General features: G+C 44.6%; 1 protein-coding gene across 3 annotated transcripts in view; it reads right to left on the bottom strand.

The window, feature by feature from the left end:
* Positions 1–20778, bottom strand: part of CHCHD6 (coiled-coil-helix-coiled-coil-helix domain containing 6) — a 115943-nt gene that overhangs the window by 90561 nt on the left and 4604 nt on the right. For all 3 annotated transcript variants that reach the window (XM_074914567.1, XM_074914565.1, XM_074914566.1), the window contains exon 4: positions 18870–19014. In XM_074914567.1, the coding sequence (XP_074770668.1) occupies positions 18870–19014 (145 nt within the window). The remainder of the gene's footprint in view (positions 1–18869; positions 19015–20778) is intronic.

Genomic DNA, 20778 nt, shown 5'->3' with positions numbered 1-20778 from the left:
AACTCACAGGAGGCAAAAGCATCATGTGCCCACGGAGCCAGGAAGAGCCATTCCCACTCTTACCCCCAACCCCAGGCTTCACAGCATACACTACAGGTTTCATTACTGGTTTTCTCTCTCACATAAGCCCCATGGGGACCACTTACCCACCCTTTCCCCCAGTAGCTCCCCCACGATGCCCAACCAATCTCCCTTGCCATGTGGCTAAGGAATGATCTCTCCATGTTGTATGTCACTCACAGCAGCCCAGAGAACTGAGGCAATGAGCTCCATCACCTCCATTATGGAGTTCTCCGTGTCTCCCCATTTTCCTTTGTGCCTTTGCATGAACTAATATTTTTAAGAGTGACATCTCATTCCTATTTGCAAAGTGTATTACAAAGGCGAGAGCACAGCAACTACCATAGGCTCACAGAAACTTCGTATCTGGCAAGTGGTTTTTATAAGATGAGCCAAAAAAGCCACTAAGGCAGTATTTACTTCCATGCTCTTATGGGAAGGTTTTCAAGCATGCTTTAAACAAAACCAAAAACCCAAGCAATTGTTCTGGATATTAGTTCTCCCACTTTAAAAATCTTTCTATGTGTGCTTCTATTGCCACTATTTCAACCAAGAGTATTTAGAGAACAGACATCTGGAAATTTGTCAATGGTGTTCAGGTCCCCCGAACTAAATTACTGTAGGGTGAGTATATAACCTCCCATAGGAAGTACAATTCTTAATATAACATCCTTTCCTGAGAGGAAGAAAGGCCTCAAACTGACCACCATATTATGCCACTCTACTTATCTGGAAAGTACATAAAACGCTATGGTGATAAACACCATAGAAAATAAGTATGAGATTGATGGAAAGATTTAGAGCTCAGCAAGCTGTGAGGTCTTCAAGTGACATACTTAAGACTATGTGCTTGGACCAAAGAAAATACACAATGTACTTCTTGGCCAAAGAAATCTCACTCAAACAGGTGCCACTGCTACCAGCCAAGTGCAGCAGATACACAGGGACTTGTGTTGTAACACAAGCTGTATAGTCCTCCCCGCCTTATTCCTGCCAGTCAGCAACCAGAAACTGCCTTCATCATAACAATACAGGAAAAGAATTCAATGCTTTTGTATGTGAAAGAGTAATTTCAGTCCTACGAAGCTGGAACACAATTACGTATTGCACGTCTTGATCAGAGTTCCAAACAAAGGTACTTGACAGAACGGCTCCGCCAGCGGATAACACCAATAAATGGCCTCATTTCCATCTATTATAAGATAATAAGCAGGCTTTGCTTCCTCACACTGTCCTCATTTCTATCAGGTCCCTCTCAAGATTCACCATCTTTTTGACACATGCTCCAGGTGTTCGTCATCCACAAACCTCCGTGCATCACAGCCAGTTAAACGAGGTGTCTACAACCCACTTCTCAGCTTTGTGAAACTAGACAAATGCAGGGATGAGCCCCCTCCAGCTTTTTCCTCATTCAGATTTTGCGAGGTTTTAGAAATCTCTTAAAGGATATTTTATTCCCAAACAGACCTTTACCTTCCAACGACACAAGTATCACGTTGCCCACGTGCTCTCTGTTTGAATAGCACTGACCTTGTCCTCCGTTAACAAAAATCCCTCTTTAACGAACAAGAGCGTGGCGTTAAGGAACGGCAGATATTTCACTCAAGTATGTATCTTCTCCACATTTAGGAGTAAATACCCTGTAACTCAGCTGTATTTCCTCATAATGACTGGCTGGATGAAAGACACTCACTGGGCTCTTTTGCACGTGGAAAGTTGGTAATAAAGCTGAGGGGGGGGAGGAAATACAATCAGGGCTCCTGGATCACAGATGCTTCAATTCTTACATTTCTTTTGAAGAAAAACAAATACTTGTGCTTCCAAATTTTCCTAACACCTGTAAGCTTAATGCCTCCAATCAGCACTTGCTCACATCTTTATCTCCAAGCCCGTATTATGAAGTTTGGATAAGCTTTTTCCTTCCCAACGTCTCTCACTCCACATGGCTAAGAGCTACTAATAGAGGATGGAGACCAAAATCCTTGCCTCGTCTATTGCTGACATTTAGCAATCAGCAACCGCCTGAGTATTGTGTGAGACCCAAAGCACTGCCGTGTATTACACACTTATCTCTGCAAAACCACCCCGCACAAGTGACAACTTCTAGGCAGGGGGGAGGGGGAATTGTGCAGCTTTGTGATAATTAAAGCATAGACGAGTGTCACTGCTGTAGATAATTATGCATTAGCAGTGAAATTACTTAATGGAATGAAATAAACTAAGCCAAATGTTTTGTTTTAAAGGGAATTTAGGGTCTGTAAAAGGTGCCCAACTGACAGCCCAAGAGAGCAAGAACGACAGTCCTCTGTCATTCACCAAAATGATAGGACACCGCAACAGCCTGGCAGGCTTCCACCTCCCACCCAGGCACTGGGGGAGCAGAGGAGAAGCTAAAGAGAATTTCAGCCCCCCTGGTCATTGAGACTCTGATCCATCCAAGGAGCGCCCACACAGGGACCAGTCAGTCACTAAGAGAGGAACAACTGACTGGGATCATTTCCTAAATAAAGATACCAGCTCTGACAAAATGGATTATTTCAACCCACAGATCTTACATAGCCCACCCCCACAAGCATCCATCAGAAAAAAAACCCTCAACATTTCTAATCTGTGTCAGTACAGACAAGACTCCAACCAACAACAGAAACAAGGAAAGTAGGTACAGGGCCCATGACGGAACCGCCTCCTCCCACCAAACCCACGAGGTCTTCCACCGCCCTCTCCTCCTGCCTCAGCAACTGCGCACCTATACGCACTGCCACCTCTGCTCTCGTCTAGATGGCTCTCAACAGCGTCCTCCTGCTTGTTAAAACAAGGACTCTCAAGGTCAATCAGAATTTATAAGGCAGCCATTTCATCTTTTGTACTTCTCTGGCTACACTCCTTCCTAAAAGCTGCTGAACGGTGAAGATTCTGCTGGGTCTGAAAGCCCTGCCAACACCAGGGCCAATTAGGAGTTTCAGGATGATGCATATTAAAGTTATGATGGGAGGCAGTTATGTAGCCAGAATAAATCTTAACTGAACCTTTAAGTGGTTTTTATAACTCTTGTTTCTCCTTCTTGAAAACAGATGAAAAGATACAAATCTCCTCCCTAAAAATCTGCAGGATGCCATCCAACCACCAGCTTCTCCCTCAAGACAAGATTCTGCCCTCAAAGCAATAATTCATTTCGCCCAAGGCCAGCTAGATCACCTTAATGTTTTAAACTCCAAATCACTCAAATACTTACAATATCGGTGAACACTGACCTGAGATACTGCCGTTACAAAAGTACTGCATAAACATCCCAAACTTCTGCTGAAAGAAACTCCAGTGGGTTTTCCGTACAGGCCTTGTTAGACTGTCTACACAGCCTGATTGCAGAAAATCAAAGGCAAAGGAGCACAGATATTATAGTCAATTTTTACAGACCAGGATTTGTAGGTACTATCTGATTAGAAGGCCAGGATGTGGGTCAAAACGGTGAATCTTAAAGAGGATCTGAGGATCGGAGGCAGCAACATCAGCTTTGATAACAAGCAGGAGCTGTCATTAGGACAGCATCTGCCACTCTCCTTCTACCACTCCAAAACCAAACTTGCTCTCAGCAGCCGTTCTCCACCCCTCCAAGAAGTACTACAAGAAAACCAACTAGAGAGCTGAAGACCAAAGAGGAACCTGAAGCGGCTGAGAACATACCCCATCATTCGTGCACTGCCTTCACAACAACCTTGTCTTCCCCTCCGCAGCCTGAATACACAGCGACTTCACAAGCTGCTAGATCCACGCAGTTAAGCACGAAAGTGAGCTCCAGGAAGCATGGTGAGAAAATGAAAAGACAGAGCAGGCTGATCCAACATACATCTCCAGTTTGTAAATTATGTCACTACATAGTGGCCTCAGCTCCGAATGATGTATTTCTATAGAAACTAATAAACTTCAAAAAACTTCGAGTAAACTCATCCTGAAAAATATTATCGTAACTCCTGGAGAAGCTAGAGTCAGAGTAAAAACAAATAATCAAAAACTTTAAGACATTTCATTGGTATGCAAGCAATCTGAAGGCTCAGCAGTTCCCGTCCACCCCTGGAAAGGCGTCTTCATGGGTGTCCCCTCACTGCCACCTTCAGGAAACACTCGCTGCTGCTCTTAAAGTGCTCTCGACACTGCAGGAAAAAAGTAGAACTCGGCGAAGTCATCGTCACTGGCATACCACCGAGATACACGTTAAAAATCTTTAGTTCCAAAATAAGACTACTACGGCTAAAATCACATCCCAAAGAATGGAGGAGCAGAGCGCAGATCGATAGACTGAGCAGCCGCCAGGCTTAGCCGTGGTTTTGACCCCCAACAAGATACATAATTCATCTCCCAGATTCTGCAAATGAGACAAGCAATAGATTTTTCCAGATCCTAAATTCAAAGGGGTATTAGTGAGGATATGCTGTTTATGGATTGTTTATTAAGACTCCATTTGCACCATCACGTTTTAAAGGTGCACTTGAAAAGCCAACAAACTCCCTACACCCTCCCTCAAAAATAATTTAGAAAATAAGCAAATCAAAACTGCTTTGCTAATAAAAGTGGAAAGAATTCAGAGCCAGTAATGAAGTAAAAAAATGCACAGGTCAAAAAAGACATTCTAATTTCATTTATTTATTTACACACACACAAGTGCACAAGATGTACCTCACGTCTCTGAACAGTATATTGACTTACCAGAAGATGACATGAATTATCAAGGAGGAAACTTAGTTCCAAATCAATCTGCATCATAGCTCTTAAAATAGGCAAATGACTTGCTGAACTGTACAATGAAACCTAACCAAGCTCAACAGCAACATCTGCTGGCCAGTGAGCAACAATATGAAATTAGTCTAATTATATGGAAGTTTATTATTCATGCTTACACAGATGTGAATTTTCACTGCAGTGTAAGAATGCCCAGTAAGACATTTCTTGCACAGAAAACAGATGTAACTTCTAAACCTGTGTGCAAACAAGGCAAAACTTCACCTGTGCTTGCACACACGTGTAGTCAGAAAAATATCATCTACCATTACCTGCCCACCAAGATCCTTGACAGCAAAACACTGAAATTTAACATGAATTTAAACCCTTCTTGAGTAGACTGGAGGAAGTCTCTCCTGTCTAGGCATTTCAATCCCATCTGAAGAACACCCATGGAACCCCTCAAACTGCTCTCTTTCCTAAGGGACCAGCCAGCATTTGCAAGGCCTGAGGCAGCAAAGTATTTATCAACCACACTAGTCCCATCGACACAGAGGAGAATGGCAGCCAAGACCATTAGAGCTCCTTTCCCTCCAGGTGCCTTAACACAGTCCTTATTAACCTCAGAAAATAAGCCTGCTCTGACAGAATAACATTACTGGAGCAGGAGCACCACTAACCATCCCCACTTGATTTGGACACAAACTAATACTCTATCTAGATTAATTATTTTTACTCTTATTTTTACCCCAGATACATAAAATTTGATGAACTACTTCTAAACTGCTCTAAAGAAAAAAAAAAATGCAAGTGGCTAGCAACAGCTTCAAGACTGCATTTAGCCCTTCATCACAATGTGGAACAAGGGCAGAGTGACCTGAGAGCTGGCTTCTGAGGAGGCATCAGATGGGAAAAGGTGTTGATGCATCCCACTTCTGATACCAGTAAAGGAACAGTATCAAATTCTTACTTGACCAGAAAACCACCTCTTTTTGCAGGTCACTGTACAAAAGGAAATCGCAGGCAAGGGGTTTTTAACAGAACTCTATGATAACCTTCAGTAGCACAAAGCTTAAGAAAAATTACACGGCAAAATGTCAAGCCTTGAACAAGAAAAGACACACTGGCTGGAGGGGCAACTTTTTAAATGACAGAAAACAATAGACTGGACCAGCATTCATTATCTCTAAAATTGTAGCTGGCTTTGAGCTTTAAAGCTCTCATCCTTTTTCAAGTTTTGCACTTCAAACAAAATTCTTTTACCCTGAAAAATTAAGGAAGATTTAAGAAACTTGGAAGTTTATTTGCAGCTGACATTGTTTTTGTTATTAGAATCACAGACTGATTTGGGTTGGAAGGGACCTTAAAGATCACCTAATCCCACCCCCCCGCCACAGGCAGGGCCACCTTCCACTAGCCCAGGTTGCCCAAAGCCCCCTCCAACCTGGCCTTGAACCCTTCCAGGGAGGGGGCAGCCACAGCTGCTCTGGGCAGCTCTTTCAGTTTAAGCCCGTTCCCCCTCGTCCTATCCTTCCCCCTGATGATGAGTCCTCCCCCTTTCCTGCAGCCCCTTTCAGCCCTGGGGGGCCGCTCTAAGGTCTCCCTGGAGCCTTTTCTCCTCCAGCTGAACCCCCCAACTCTCTCAGCCTGTCCTCACAGGGGGGGCTCCAGCCCCCCCAGCATCTCCGTGGCCTCCTCTGGCCCTGCTCGAGCAGGTCCGTGTCCTTCTGCTGTTGGTGCCCCAGAGCTGGACCCAGCCCTGCAGGGGGGTCTCCCAGAGTGAAGCAGAGGGGAGAATCCCCCCCTCACCCTGTGCCCACCCTGCTCTGGGTGCAGCCCCGCACACGGGGGCTCTCTGGGCTGCGGGTGCATGTTGCTGGCTCACAGGCAGTTTTTCATCCACCAGCCCCCCCAGTTCCTTCTCCCTGGGGCTGCTCTCCAGTCGCTCCTCTCCCAGCCTGTGTTTATGCCTGGGATTGCCCCAGCCCGTGGGCAGGACCTTGCCCATGGCCTTGTTGAACTCCATGAGGTTTGCACATCCCAGCTCCCCAGCCTGTCCGGGTCCCTCTGGGGGGCACATCCCTTTCCTCAGCGTGTGACCGCACCACAGAGCTCGGTGTTGTTGGTGAACTGGCTGAGGGTGCCTCGATCCCACTGTCCGTGTCTCCAACAAAGGTGTTAAACAGCGCTGGTCCCAACCCTGACCCCTGAGGGGTGAGTGACACCTGTCACTGCTCTCCACTTGGACATTGAGCCCTTGACCATGACTCTTTGTGTGCAACCATCCAGCCAATTCCTGATCCACCGAGTGGTCCATGCATCAAATCCATGTCTCCCCAGTGTAGAGACAAGGATGTCATGGGGGACAGCATCAGATGCTTTGCACAACTTCAGGTAGATGACGATAGTTGCTCTTCCCTGATCCATCAATGCTGTAGCCCCATCATAGAAGGCCACCAAATTCATTAGGCACAATTTGCCCTTCGTAAAGCCACACTGGCCATCACCAATCACCTCCTTGTTGTTATTGTCATTGGTTTTGGGGAGAGTTTTCTGTTTGATTTTGGGATGCTGCTTTGTTTCGTTGTGGGCTTTTTTTAAACATACCCTTATTCCCAATATCCCTTTTTCCACATTTAGCTGCTAAACTAGGAGAGTATATCATATGAAAATACAAAAACTACTGATTGCTCAGGTCCTCAGCTGAGGAAAGAACAGCTTTTGGTAAGGAAACGTTTGTGTATCCGAGGTTCGGAAGCTACAGAGGGGAGTCACCGCTTCAGCCTGACAGTGCCAATTACAGCTACAGCAAGACGAACACAGGAACAAATCCATTCTGCTCAGAGGCTGGAGAGAATGGAATAGGAGAGAGGAGATACAAGCCTATGTGTTCAGAAAAAGAAAGGGGCTTGAAGTCATCCGCTAGACAGTGAACCACTTTTTCCATGGCAAAAGCATTAGGCTGAAGATCCAGGGAATGTACGTGGCAAGCTCTCAGTCCTAATTGGAAAAGCACTGGTTATTTAACAAATGTATCCTTTGCCTAATGTACTATTCAAGTAGGTATTAAACTATGGAGCTTTTGTCTTTTGGACAGTAATTATACATAGCCCCGCTCTATCTGTCTGTTTGATCAATTTTTACTCTCGACTCCTACTGCATCATCCTGCAAGTTTGCCCATTATCACAAAGTCTTCAAGGCTAAAAAGGCTCTAAACCCCCAATGTAAGACAGAGAGGCAAAAGAAAGCCAGCTAACTCTAATTCCTTCCCTCCCTCATAAGCTTGCAGGTGTTCTATTTTCATTGTCTAAAAATCAAAGAGAAAGTGATCAGCTCATTTCCTCTCTCTTAGTACAGTCCCTTTTAACAAGCTACTTTCCATCATATTTTACTCAATAGTCATAAATAATATACATAATTGCAGATGGTCATAAAAAACAAGCAAAGAAAGTCTACATATATAGTACAAAGGAAACAATAAAAATCGTGATGTGCTCCAAAAGCAGAAGGAATTCCTGGCAAATAGCAGCAGTTGCATCCAGGTCATTTTTTCAGTTGATGTAAGGCAATCGCAGAGCCAAAAACAATACGAGGACAGACTTCAGACAAAGCTAAACAAGGGTGCTGGCAGCTCACTTCCCTTTGCAGCACGTATTTCCTACCTCCTCCCCACGTGCAATACGCACAGCTATTTCTTCCTTAAAAATCTGCATTAGGAAGGAGGCATATCGCTCGTGGAAAGACAGGTTTAAAACTGCTGAAACTCCAAAATACATAAGCAGCACGCAATTAGGAAGCTATTATGCTGGCTGTAATAAGAAACTCTAAGGGAGTCCACCCAGCTGCCCAAGAGTTAACATGATGTGTTTCTCATCAAAACCTCTTCCAAGAGGTTAAGCACACAATAGACTATCTAAAGCACAGCTAGAAAGGCTGCTTGAAATTCCACACATGTGCCTCAGCAATGTATTTCTATTAATGTCCAGTGTGTGTCAGCATGAAGATAAGGTACCAACATCATGTCCAACCAGCCAGCTAGAGAATGGGACGCCGTGTAAAACATTGTCTGATGCTTAGAATCCCAGAGAACAGTGGCGTTTGCAATCTCACCCGCTGCCTACGTGTCTGATAACGCCACCAACAAGGAGACAGCAGGAGCAAACTGTCCTGCAGTTTTGGGAAAGTAAAACAACAGAGAGAGAAAGAGAGAGGGAGAAGGAAGCAAACAAGAATGAAAATAAACTTCATCAGCAAATAGAAGCAGGTATGAGGATGCCTAGCTGAAGCAAAGGGTAGAAACCAACTGGAGAAAACCTCAGTGAAATTCACACTTTGTATCAGCTTGCTTTAACTTTTTTTAAGGTGAAAAAATAAAGAAGTAACAGTGTTTATTTTGATTTCTCCCATCACACCACATAGACTCAGCTTCATCCTCTAGTATGACGCAGCAAAACTATTTCTACTGGGGAATTTGTGGAAGACAGGAGAAATTGTGGAAGACAGTGTTTGAAGAAATGTGATCTCGAACAGCACACATCTGCTCTGTTGGGTCTGCTACTGGGAGTTTGAGAAGCCCCTGTGGCACCACGAGCAGGACCTCTCTGGGAACCTGCTGGATCACCCCACGCCAGCCTGTGCTGTGTCACCACACAGATAACACCCCAGCCCACCAGGAAGTTCCCTGAACAGCTTGCTAATATATAACCCCTAACACACCTATCTTTGAGAAAGATAAACTCTGTGTGGATGAAGGGTGGAATGCAGTGACCCTGCCCGGGTGAGGAGTGTGCACCGAGGGGGCAGTGATCCACAGAAGAGTTAACGTGAGCAGGCGCAGGCCTGCAGTGCTGCACACACAGGTACTGCACAGATTCCTCAGCATCCTAACAAAGGAGCATGCAGGCAGCTGCTCCTCGGTACTGGCCCCTGCTGGCCCTTGCCTTTATCTAAAAGAGCAGGAAGATGTTCTATGTGAACATCCTTTATGAACAGGGTTGCTTTTCTTGCAAGAATTTAATTGCTCAAAAAAGGAGGAACCTCTCCATCTGCACAGCACGCCATGGGAAAATCCAGCCAGGGTCTCTTCAACGCTGCATGAAAGCAGGGCTGCCAGCATCTGAAGGGACGTAAGATGTGGAAAGCAGTGACAAGTGGCATCCTCAGGGGTCAGGGTTGGGACCAGCGCTGTTTAACACCTTTGTTGGAGACACGGACAGTGGGATCGAGGCACCCTCAGCCAGTTCACCAACAACACCGAGCTCTGTGGTGCGGTCACACGCTGAGGGAAGGGATGTGCCCCCCAGAGGGACCCGGACAGGCTGGGGAGCTGGGATGTGCAAACCTCATGGAGTTCAACAAGGCCATGGGCAAGGTCCTGCCCACGGGCTGGGGCAATCCCAGGCATAAACACAGGCTGGGAGAGGAGCGACTGGAGAGCAGCCCCAGGGAGAAGGAACTGGGGGGGCTGGTGGATGAAAAACTGCCTGTGAGCCAGCAACATGCACCCGCAGCCCAGAGAGCCCCCGTGTGCGGGGCTGCACCCAGAGCAGGGTGGGCACAGGGTGAGGGGGGGATTCTCCCCTCTGCTTCACTCTGGGAGACCCCCCTGCAGGGCTGGGTCCAGCTCTGGGGCATCAACAGCAGAAGGACACAGACCTGCTCCAGCGGGGCCAGAGGAGGCCACGGAGATGCTGGGGGGGCTGGAGCCCCCCTGTGAGGGCAAGCTGGGAGAGTTGGGGGGTTCAGCTGGAGGAGAGAAGGCTCCAGGGAGACCTTAGAGCGGACCCCCAGGGCTGAAAGGGGCTGCAGGAAAGGGGCGAGGGACCCTTAACCAGGAGGGCAGGGATAGGATGGGTTGGACAGGGCTTTGGGCAGCCTGGGCTAGCAGAAGGTGTCCCTGCCCATGGCAGGTGGGTTAGAACTCTATGGTCTGTAAGGTCCCTTCCAACACAAACCGTTCTGTGATTCTAGGATTTAACTGCTATCTATAGTTCTATTCTATCTTATTATCTTATTAAAACTGCTATTTTATTATGACACTTTACAGCCTTTCTTACTGAGACCCAGAAAAAGCCCTGCACCGTTTCTCTCACCGCCACCTGGTGTGGAACACTCTGCCCATCTTGGGTATCTTCTTTACTTCCCCTCTGTTGTCCATGAGGACCACATCAAGACATACACATTAAGTTCCAAGAAAAGGTGGCCAAAGCAAAGTTAGTTTTTGTGGCATATGGGGAATATCTCAGAAATGACATCCAGTGGCAGGTCACCTCCCTCACATCCCCATCACCTGAGTGCAAGAGCAATCTACATGTTCCATCCAGTGCAAGCTTACTTCCTAGCTATTATATTAGCCCTACAAATTAATAATCTTGTTAACACTTTCCAGTCAGAAACATCAAGAAAACTTTCAGTGATCGAGGATCATTGATTCAAGATTCAATCACTGTCATTTTTTTAGTTAGAATACAATGAATACTGGAAAGCTATCACCAAATACTGATATATGCAATACTCCAAATACTCAAGACACAGACAAGCCATGTCATAATCCAAAAATAAAGTTTAACCAAGCTAGTGGGAACTATATTCTAATGTACATTCTCTCAGCCTTTATACCTATGACAACCTCATACCACAAACTATACCACATTTGACTAAGGCTGGCTCACAGGAAAGCATACTGCAACACCTGATGCATACCAAATCTCTGTTGCTTATACCCCAAAATTAGCTGCAAAATTAGAGCAGAGTTCTACTCCACAGCAGTCTGGCAGTAAAAAAAATATGCAGTACTAGCTTTGCTGGACTGGAAAAATAGAGATATTTTTCTCTTATTTCTTCATTATTTGAGTATTTTTTAGTTACAGAGAGAGGGGAAAAGGAAGGTTAATCTTGTATTTTACTTCTTAAAGAATGGAATGGCTTTACAGTAACCCTAAACCAGAACAAATTAATCTGGAGCAAGTTTCTGTGGAGTCTATGAACTTAGTAGCCAAAAAACAAGAGTGAAATACAGACACAGGAGAACTGAAGGCAAGACAAGGGAAGTAGGTAGCACCACAGACAACTTCAATTCGTTGCAGCTGTAGGATTTAAAAAGAGGCCAACCTTGTGATAAGGTCCCTTAGCCCAAGAGACTACAAAAATGAGAAGCTCAAACGACCATCAGCTGTTGAAATCTGCAAAAACTCTCCAAACACAAATTAACCTTCAGTCAGGAGATGAAAGACTAGCTGCAGAAATTGGAAGTGGTTTAAAAAAAAAATGCTATAAATGTCTGAGAAATTATAGCAGCAGTGGCAGGGAAAATAGGGAGTACATACACAGCATCTTACCCTTAGCCAGCTAACAGCTTTGCCTTCCCTCAAAATAAGAGGGAGAAAGAGCTCTTCTTTTGGTTTGGCTTTGTTTTTACTTCCTGGGTTCATTGTAGTACACATTCCCCAAAACTGCTTTAGTTAAATTTAGACTCACTGATGCTCCAGAGACAGGAAGTTATTAGCTTGCTGGAGGTAGAAGACATGTAAATCCTCACCATGCCAAGCTTAAATTTAACACAAGTCTTTCCGAAGCCCATCATTTAATACTTCACACTCACTTCCTATAGGAACCCCTTAAATGTTTAATGGTTTCATAAAAAGTAGTAATTCCTTCACTGCAGAAACGCACCCACTTCTATAGTAGAAGGTAGCAGTTAAAGAACCTGACAGTGGGGAAAAAGGAAGGATGTTCTGGTCAGAGACTAGAACAACAGAGCACTAACCTTAAGACTCCACACATTAATACATTTTCTCCAATGAAAAAAATCCAGAAAAGTATCTCTTTGCTCAGATAGCAAGGAATGAGAGGGATAGAAGGAACAAGGTCTGACAAGCTATTTAAATCCCCCTACCAATAGCTTGTAACATTTTGTAATAAATTATTGAGGCTTAAACCAAAAACCACATCTTTCCATTTGTATCAACGCATTTAAAAAGCAGTTTTATTCAGTTAGTGAAAGCAAACTGAGAACAACTGCACTGCAATTCCTAGCCAAAGCCAATGCACTCCTGCTAACCTAGTCAGAATTCCCTAGCTGGTTCTGCAGGCACTAAGGGTCAGTGTGGGGTTTTTTTTTTACACAGTGTGTGAATGCTCTGCAAACAGTCCCACTGCAGGCAACAAGCTCATCAGCAGGTACTGCCCCCACTGCTGGCACAGGATTAGTGTCCTAGTAACCAAATGCACCAGCCATTTGCCAAAGAAAACACTAAAAATGAATCTCAGAAAAAGAGGTGTCATTCCTTTAGTAAATACATGTAGATAGTTGTTGCTAATCACTGTAACATCAATGGAGAAAAATGAGCTTTTTCCCCATGTTGCACTATTATTTAAAGCAAGCCTCCGTACTTTCTGATTTAAATCAGTGTTTTCCACTTCACCAACAAAAAACTTCAATCAAGAAATATTTACAGAAATTAAAGAGCCACTAAAACCTAAACCCCAACGTTTGTGTGAGCAATGTGTCCTCCCAAAACCAGTCGATTTACTACATACAGGCTTGTGCTTTTAGAACGCGAAGGGGTTTAGCTCAGTGTGCTACATTTATCTGCAGAGAAACCAGGACCAACAAAGCTGGCCCTAATGCAGTATCCAAACTATACTGCAAAGCTCAGAGACATTACCTTTCATTACAAAAACTCAAATAAATAGGGAGGAAAAAATTACAAGTTTTAACAATAGAGGCCTGACCTGAAAAACGACAATTTCACTTCACTGCTGGCCCCATGCTGTCAGTTTCAACAAACCTCATGCTACCACTGGAGCTCAGCTAGTCCAACTCCAGCTTATCACAATGGCTGGAGATTACACACAACAAAACCCCAGTCTAATCTAGATATGCTTACCTACGGTTAATCAGCCAGGATGAAGCTGATCCCCAGCTTATCACAAAGTAAATGAAAGCCTTAACTAAACTCAGTCATGTTCAGCACCGTTTCTAAAACCATCTTTAGTACCAGCTCAGCTGCATCCACAGCTGATACCACTCCACAACAGTGGGCAATTTACAGCAAAAAAATGTAGGCAAGATTGACTTGAAGCTTCATCAGTTACCAGAAATCTAAAGAAAGCTTTCCATGAATGGGTCAGTTGGGTCATTTCTCCAACCCTGTGGGGCCAAAAGGAAAACACTACTCCACCTGATCGCTCCCCTGCTGCCATCAAAATTCTCTTCCACTGAATCAGAGTGGGCTGTTTATGCTGCTTTCAGAAATTTTAAGCAGTTTTACCTCCACGTTCTTTGAAACAGAGAAGAAAACATACCAGTTACAATGTGAGCAGAACAATATACATTAAACTAAAGGTGCAAGTGTCCAAAGATGCCACAGGCAAAGGCCAAGAGTTAGGAATCCTGCACTCACAAGACCACATAATATCAAAGCCCACAGCCCTGATGAAAGGCATTCCCAGTCCTGCATTCTTCCTTCAGCCCTTCTCTCTTGAACCAGCAAGAGGAGATAAGAAACTCCAAAGAGAAAAGAGATTCTCTCTGGACAAGAAATCATTTGAAAGAATCCAACAGCCTATGACCAATTACAATCAGCTGGTGGAGCAACAAGAGACAAACCCTAAATCCTTGTGACTATTTCCTCCCATGCTTATATTCTGGGCCACACTAATCACAACAGGGCAACGCTGGAGCCACCAGAAAGCAAAGGTTGCCATCAGCAAGCCTGGGAGCAGGGCATGAGCAGAACGCCGGGAAGAGTGAGCAGTCAGTCCGTCATCGACAGCTGGACAAACACTTTCCCTGCAATTTAGGAATTCTGCCTCTAGTCTGTTTTCATGCAACCAGTGCCTGTCAGTCTTGTCTGAAAAAGCTAATCATGGTGCAAAGTTTGTCCTACCATCACCCCATTTCTGAATTCATTCTTTCGAAGTGGGAAGGAAGACGATGACTTTTGGTCAATAACTCTGACAAAGCCATTATCCTCGGGGTATTAAATGGAGAGATAAGAACTTCAGGGCTTCCCACAAATCATATTAGTTCAATTCTCAAATCCGGGTAATGCTTCTTTTCAAAGTATTAATTTCATTTATTCTATTTGCTCTCCCTCTGTCCTGATAACACAGGCACACATGGCCCCTAAATGAGATCCTCCTACTTTATAAGTTATAATCCTCCCTTTCTAGAGTAGTAATGAGATGTGTTCGCTTAATCGCGTTTATTCCCCCCCCCTCCAGCTTCTGCTTTTATCCATCCCCATTCCACATTGATTTGTCTCAAAGGTTTCAGTGAAAATCATCAGGCAGGGAGTCACTGGCTCCAAGTGGCTCATGATGCATATGCTGCACATGCTGCACAGCCTTAGGAGATTACAAAAGCAGAAAGGATAAAAAAGAGCAGCTCTGCTTGCAGAGTTTCTTTTGTTGGCAAGAAGGGCTAAAAAAGAAAGCCAAAAGAACAGAAGTTGAGAGGTTTCAATTAATTGGAAGTGAAAAAGGAAAGACTCCTGGTCCAGGGGAAAGGTGAGACCGTGTACAACACAGTGCAGCAATTAAATGACTTGACTATGACAACTTTGGAAGTTCCTCATGCTAGAAATAAAAAAAGGATTTAAAGATAGCTGTATTAGTTCTTGGATATTTCACATGAGACTTAAGGCATGCTACAAGCATTAGTTAACACCCTAGGCCCTGCTGTGAAGTACTGTACATATGATCCTTGTTGTATTCTAAGTGCTCACAGCATTAAATTATTCAGAGTCCAGTCAGCACCACGATCCTGCAGTGCTGTACAAACAAAACATTTTACCAATACAAATTGGTGAGAGTTCCTCTGCAGCATCTTAGCAGACTATTCCATTGGAGCCCGTCCCCCATGGTTAATCAGAAGCCATATTCACACAAAGAAGGAAGTGAATGCTGCAGTGTTTCTACTTACAGAGCTGGTTTGCTTCTTAAACTAAAACTTTACAGAGTTTTATTCAAAGCCTAAGGTATCTAGAAGCTACGTGCCTTGTTCAAAGTCATTAAAAAAAGTGATCAAGACAAAAATGTAGAACAGGACCCAAGCACTTAACTCAAAATCCCTCTTGTAACCAGTGCACCACTTCAAGAAAACAAACCAAACAAAACTCACCACAAACCACAAAAAAACAACAGTAAATTTTAATCTGCACCCTACCCCAGAAATGATGACATAACTGGCCCCAGAAGCAGACAAGCTCCTTATCAAAGGTTAGCTCTAGTCCACACTCTCTTCAGAAACGTGTACCGTGCAACAAGACTGAAGTGCTTCATAGCAACACTGTCAATAATAAGTCAGTAAATGAAAAATCAAAAAATAGATTAAATGACAAGTGATGTTCAGCACAATGAAAATTAAATAATTTCAAAATATAGCTATCATATTTGGATTTATGGTCTACAAGCAGCAAGGTCAAAGGAGAATATTGCAGCACTACTGGAGACAACTGCAGAAAAAGCGGCCACTAATCACCAAACTATTGATACGTTAAGGGCACAGGACAGCTCAAGATCTTACTGCAAATATTAAATAAATAAATAAAAATCTTTCTAATTATATGTGGCACGAAGAGCAGCTCACATCCATTCAAGCTGTATTCCAAAGAAAGGAAAACAAAAACACTGAAAGCCAAAGGACAGATATGATTTGAGTAGCACTGAGTCAACACACTAAGGTAACCATGCCCAAAAGGAAACTGTAGCTGAGGTGAACAAGTCTAATAGGGATCCCAATAATTTAAATGGCGGGCAAAAACACTTCCTGCTTTGGAAGATATCTAGAAGGTGATAGACAATAGACTTGACCTCATCTCTGCAAGGACAGGCTAGACTATTCCATTTTTAAGGATCTTAAATTTATGACTGATCAAGAGATAGTTAAAGAGCAATGAAATTTAACAGCTTCTCATTCTTGCACCACATTCCAGGCTAGCAGTCCATGGTCACTATTTATCTTTTATGGGCTACACCAGGAGAGCCTGATCAGGTTTTTGCAGAGTATCAAGTATGCAATATCTGGGTATGCGACACCGCAGGATTAAAAGCTAATTCAGATAATAGCACAGCTTTTCTATGTTAGCCGTCCGGTCCCAACTCATTTTAGAGATGACCTCTTTCCAGTTTGCAAATATTGCCTGACTCCGCTAGTCACATTTCTCCAGGATTACTCTACACCTCACTGCAGGAGGGCAGGGCTCTGCTGCTGAGCCAGGCCACATCTCCAGGTTGGACAATAAATTCACTAGATCCTTCCCTCCCTCTTTACAGAAGTCCGTTAATTGCATTCATGAAGAGAATATTCTCTTTCCAGTGGCAAGAGAATTAATGCTGCATCTGCTGGCCCAGATGCACTGTGCAGCGGAAGGGCAGTACCTGCCTCAGCCACCCCTGCTCTAAAGCTCAGCACTCACACAGCTCCCTGGGGTCGGGGCACAAGCTGCCAAGAGGGTGTTTCCTGTGACACAGCAGCCATTCCGAACTCTCCCCAGGAAAGCAGTCTGAGACCTCCCAATCCAGCCCCATACAAACGTTACCACAGAGGCAAAAAGCACAAACGGGTCCAAAACCACAAACGAACAAATTCATGGATGACAATTTTATTAAGGACCATTAACTGCCAAGGTGAAAATGCAACCTCTTGCTGAAGAAGCCTCTAAGCCCCAGAGTAACAGAAGTTGCCAGGGGATACTGGTGGGAAATACTGCGATACAGCTCCGTACGCAGCTGCTGTGGATCACTGTCAGAGACAGGCAATAGCTAGAAGGAACTGTCTGAACCCCTACAGCCATTCTTACATAAATTTTATTTAGTTAGCCCCCCCAAATTTCTTCATATTATAACCTCAAAACACTTCACAGCCAAGTCACGTGCCTGGTAAGCCATGCCTCTTAGCATTCAACGTACAGAAAAAACATGCTCACAGGATTCTTCATTTCAATCAAGTGCATGCAACAGACCAGCAGGATGGAAGAAACACAATAAAGACCATCATTACTCAAGTCTGCCCCCTCCCTAAACCATCCCTGCAGTATGTACCAAGCAAGGAGAATTATACCAAGCAAGGAGAATTACTCTTAGTCCAGTTCTCTGAGTTTCAACTTCACAGTCTAAAAGAACAGGCAGTTTGATGTCACTGTGGCAAACGCAACCCCAGCTCACTGTCACACCCCAACTACTCCTATCACTGCAGGTCAGGAAAAACATGGCAGTTCCAGTAAGACTCCGCATTGTTTACAGGCAGTACACCATTGCCAGAACAATATAAGATAGGATTGTGTGAATATTAAGCACCAAGGACAACCCCGATCTACTGCAGTGACATAAGCCTTTTGTTCTACTCAGTCTCATCCCACTGCACTTCTGCCTCCACCACTGCCCTTCCCTGCACTGGCATGACATAACCCAATGGGGTATCTCAGCAACCCCGAGGTGCCTGACTAATAGTAAAGGCTTCAGCAAGATGTCCCCAAAAATAAATCTGTCTATTGGGCAAGAACAGATTGGTTTGGGAGTCAGTGGTGTCTACAAAAGGGGTTTATGCTTCTGGTCCCTAAAAATCAATCTTAAGCCTTCTTTAAAATGTTACAATACTTGACAGTTTTATAACGGTTCTTCTGTTACCAGCATCATGAAAGACTCAAACAACAGAACTCATTGTCACCTTCCGTTAATTTGGAGATTTGAACAATTACACTCTAGAAAAACAGAGCAAAGTTTCAGGACAGATCAGGTCCGTAGAATCTGATCCTGTATAGATCAAAACATCCATTTCCTACACAGAACAGTTTAGAAGAGTTCTCTCTAACCCAGACAACGACCCCAAGCACCCACCCCACGCTGCCCCGTGCCCTCACAGCCATTGCTTATACCCTTCCCTGTAGGCCCAGCCTTAGGGTCTCTGCAGGACACGCTGCAAGAGCAGCCTGCCAGCTACGCTGTGAGCCACAAGTGATGAATTGGGAGGTGATCGGCCTAAATCAAAGTTTTGAAGCTGATCACACAAGTGACATTTAATGCAGCCTCTCAAGCAGAGATATTCTAGCCTGTCCTGTGTGAAAACATGGCGGGGATTTTTGTTACTCACCAGCTGGGCCGCTCTCTGCCTCTCTTCATTAGTGCTGTTTCTCTCCCGCTGAAGTGCAGTATTCAAGGCCTCACTGGCTGCTTCCCTTTCTCTTTTGGCCAGCCGGAGCAACTCCTCCTGGACCAGCGCCTGTTCTTGCTCATACCTATATGAATGCCAAAGGCAGAGAGAAGGTGATCAGCAGACTCCTGGCAACAGGGTCACGGCTTAGCACGGACTACCCCTGCCTAGAGCCCAAACACAGCTCCATAATCTATTTGACACAAAGTCTGTTCACAGCCCCTCCATATCAGCAGGAATTCAAAAGTCCAACAAACTTCAAACATGACCTGCAACTTCAGTGAGGTACAGCTCTGGCAACAATAGCAGACTTTGCACCATACAAGCTTATACCTCAGTTATATTTAGCTCCATTAACTATCACCTGAAAACAGTGCGAATACAAAGCAGTTAGGTAGATAAATAGATATCGCTTTGGAAAAGATCAAGGGACATACAACAATAAAAGGAGTTAGCCTATCTGAAAACGCTGCTCTTCTGCTCTACAAGGGAAAGAAAATCATATAAAATACATGCAGCAACAGCGCTGAGAGAACCAGCCTTGTCACATCCGTAGCCTGGACACCTGAATCTCAAACTGCCACACAGGACATTTCATCCAATTCAAGCCTTGGAAATTCCACATGCAAGCAAAGAGAGATTAACCTGAAGTGAATCACAGAATAAATTAGATGAGACAGGACCTTTGAAGGTTATTTGTTCCAGCCTCCTGCTCAAAACAGAGATAACTTCAGGGTAGATCGGGTCACTCAGGGCCTTCTTTGGTCAAATCCTGACAATCTCAAAGGGTGAAGATTCTGTATCCTCCTAGTGCAACCTGTTCCAGTGCTTCACTGCACTCATGGACTGTTTGGGGTTTCCCCCCACCCCAATACCCAGGCAGAATTTCTTTGCTGTGGTCTGTGTCTCTTGTCCTTTCAGTGTGCACCTCTGAGAACAGTCTGGCACTGCCTCTATTTCACTATTTTAGGAAGCTAAAAACAAGAGTGGGATCCCCCTTCTTCACCAGGCTAAGCCAGTGCGGTGCCCTCGGACTCTCTCCTCCATGGCTCTAGCTTGCAGAGGAATGTGGTGTCACCCACATCTTTCTGAGGCTGCATCTCAGCCCATCCAGGCCCGGTTCTGGTTCCACAGCTGAGCCACACACATACAAGCTGCTCCCCCCTTTCTTGTCTTCCCTGCCTGCCTTTCCACTGCATTTCTGCCCCTACTTCTTTCCCAGATCAGGCACTTGGGATGCAGTTCAGTAGCTCAGCACAGAAAACTGCCAGCAACTTCAATTCCACAGTCCCCAGGAAAGTGAACCAGCAGCTCTCCAGAGAGACTTCCCTTGGTTGCATCTCTGACTTTCATAAGGACAGCGTGATTGATGCAGCGGGGTTTTAGCAGGTTTGGTCAGTCACTTGCAACACTCAAAAACCACCGGACACACAGAGACTCATTTTCTTTGTTACCTCGACTATAAGCACGGTAAAGACACCATCGGAGCAGCAGAAGAAAGAACAGGAAAAGACCCATCTTTACAGCACCTTTAAGAATGCACAGACAGATCAGGCCAGCAATTTTATAACAAAGCTACTGAGTTACACAGAACTGAAGTTCTCACTGCCCTGCAAGACGACTGCTGTGGCTCTGTCAGAGAGGACAGTTTTCTTTTGCAATTTCTTTTTCCCCTCACACTTACCCTCACCTTTACACAGGTATTTCTACCCTAATAAATTAAAATACCCTTGGATGAAAAATTCATAGCACTCTAGTACTAGCTGACAGGCATTATGTCTAGTCTAGGAAAAGGAGGAGGAATAGAATCAGATACACAAGACAGACCTGATTATTTTAGGTATAAACT

This window comes from Athene noctua, chromosome 10, assembly GCF_965140245.1.
Source record: "Athene noctua chromosome 10, bAthNoc1.hap1.1, whole genome shotgun sequence".
Lineage (NCBI taxonomy): Eukaryota > Metazoa > Chordata > Aves > Strigiformes > Strigidae > Athene > Athene noctua.
Note: the sequence above shows the minus strand (reverse complement) of the source record. Positions and strands in the feature narration are given on the sequence as shown.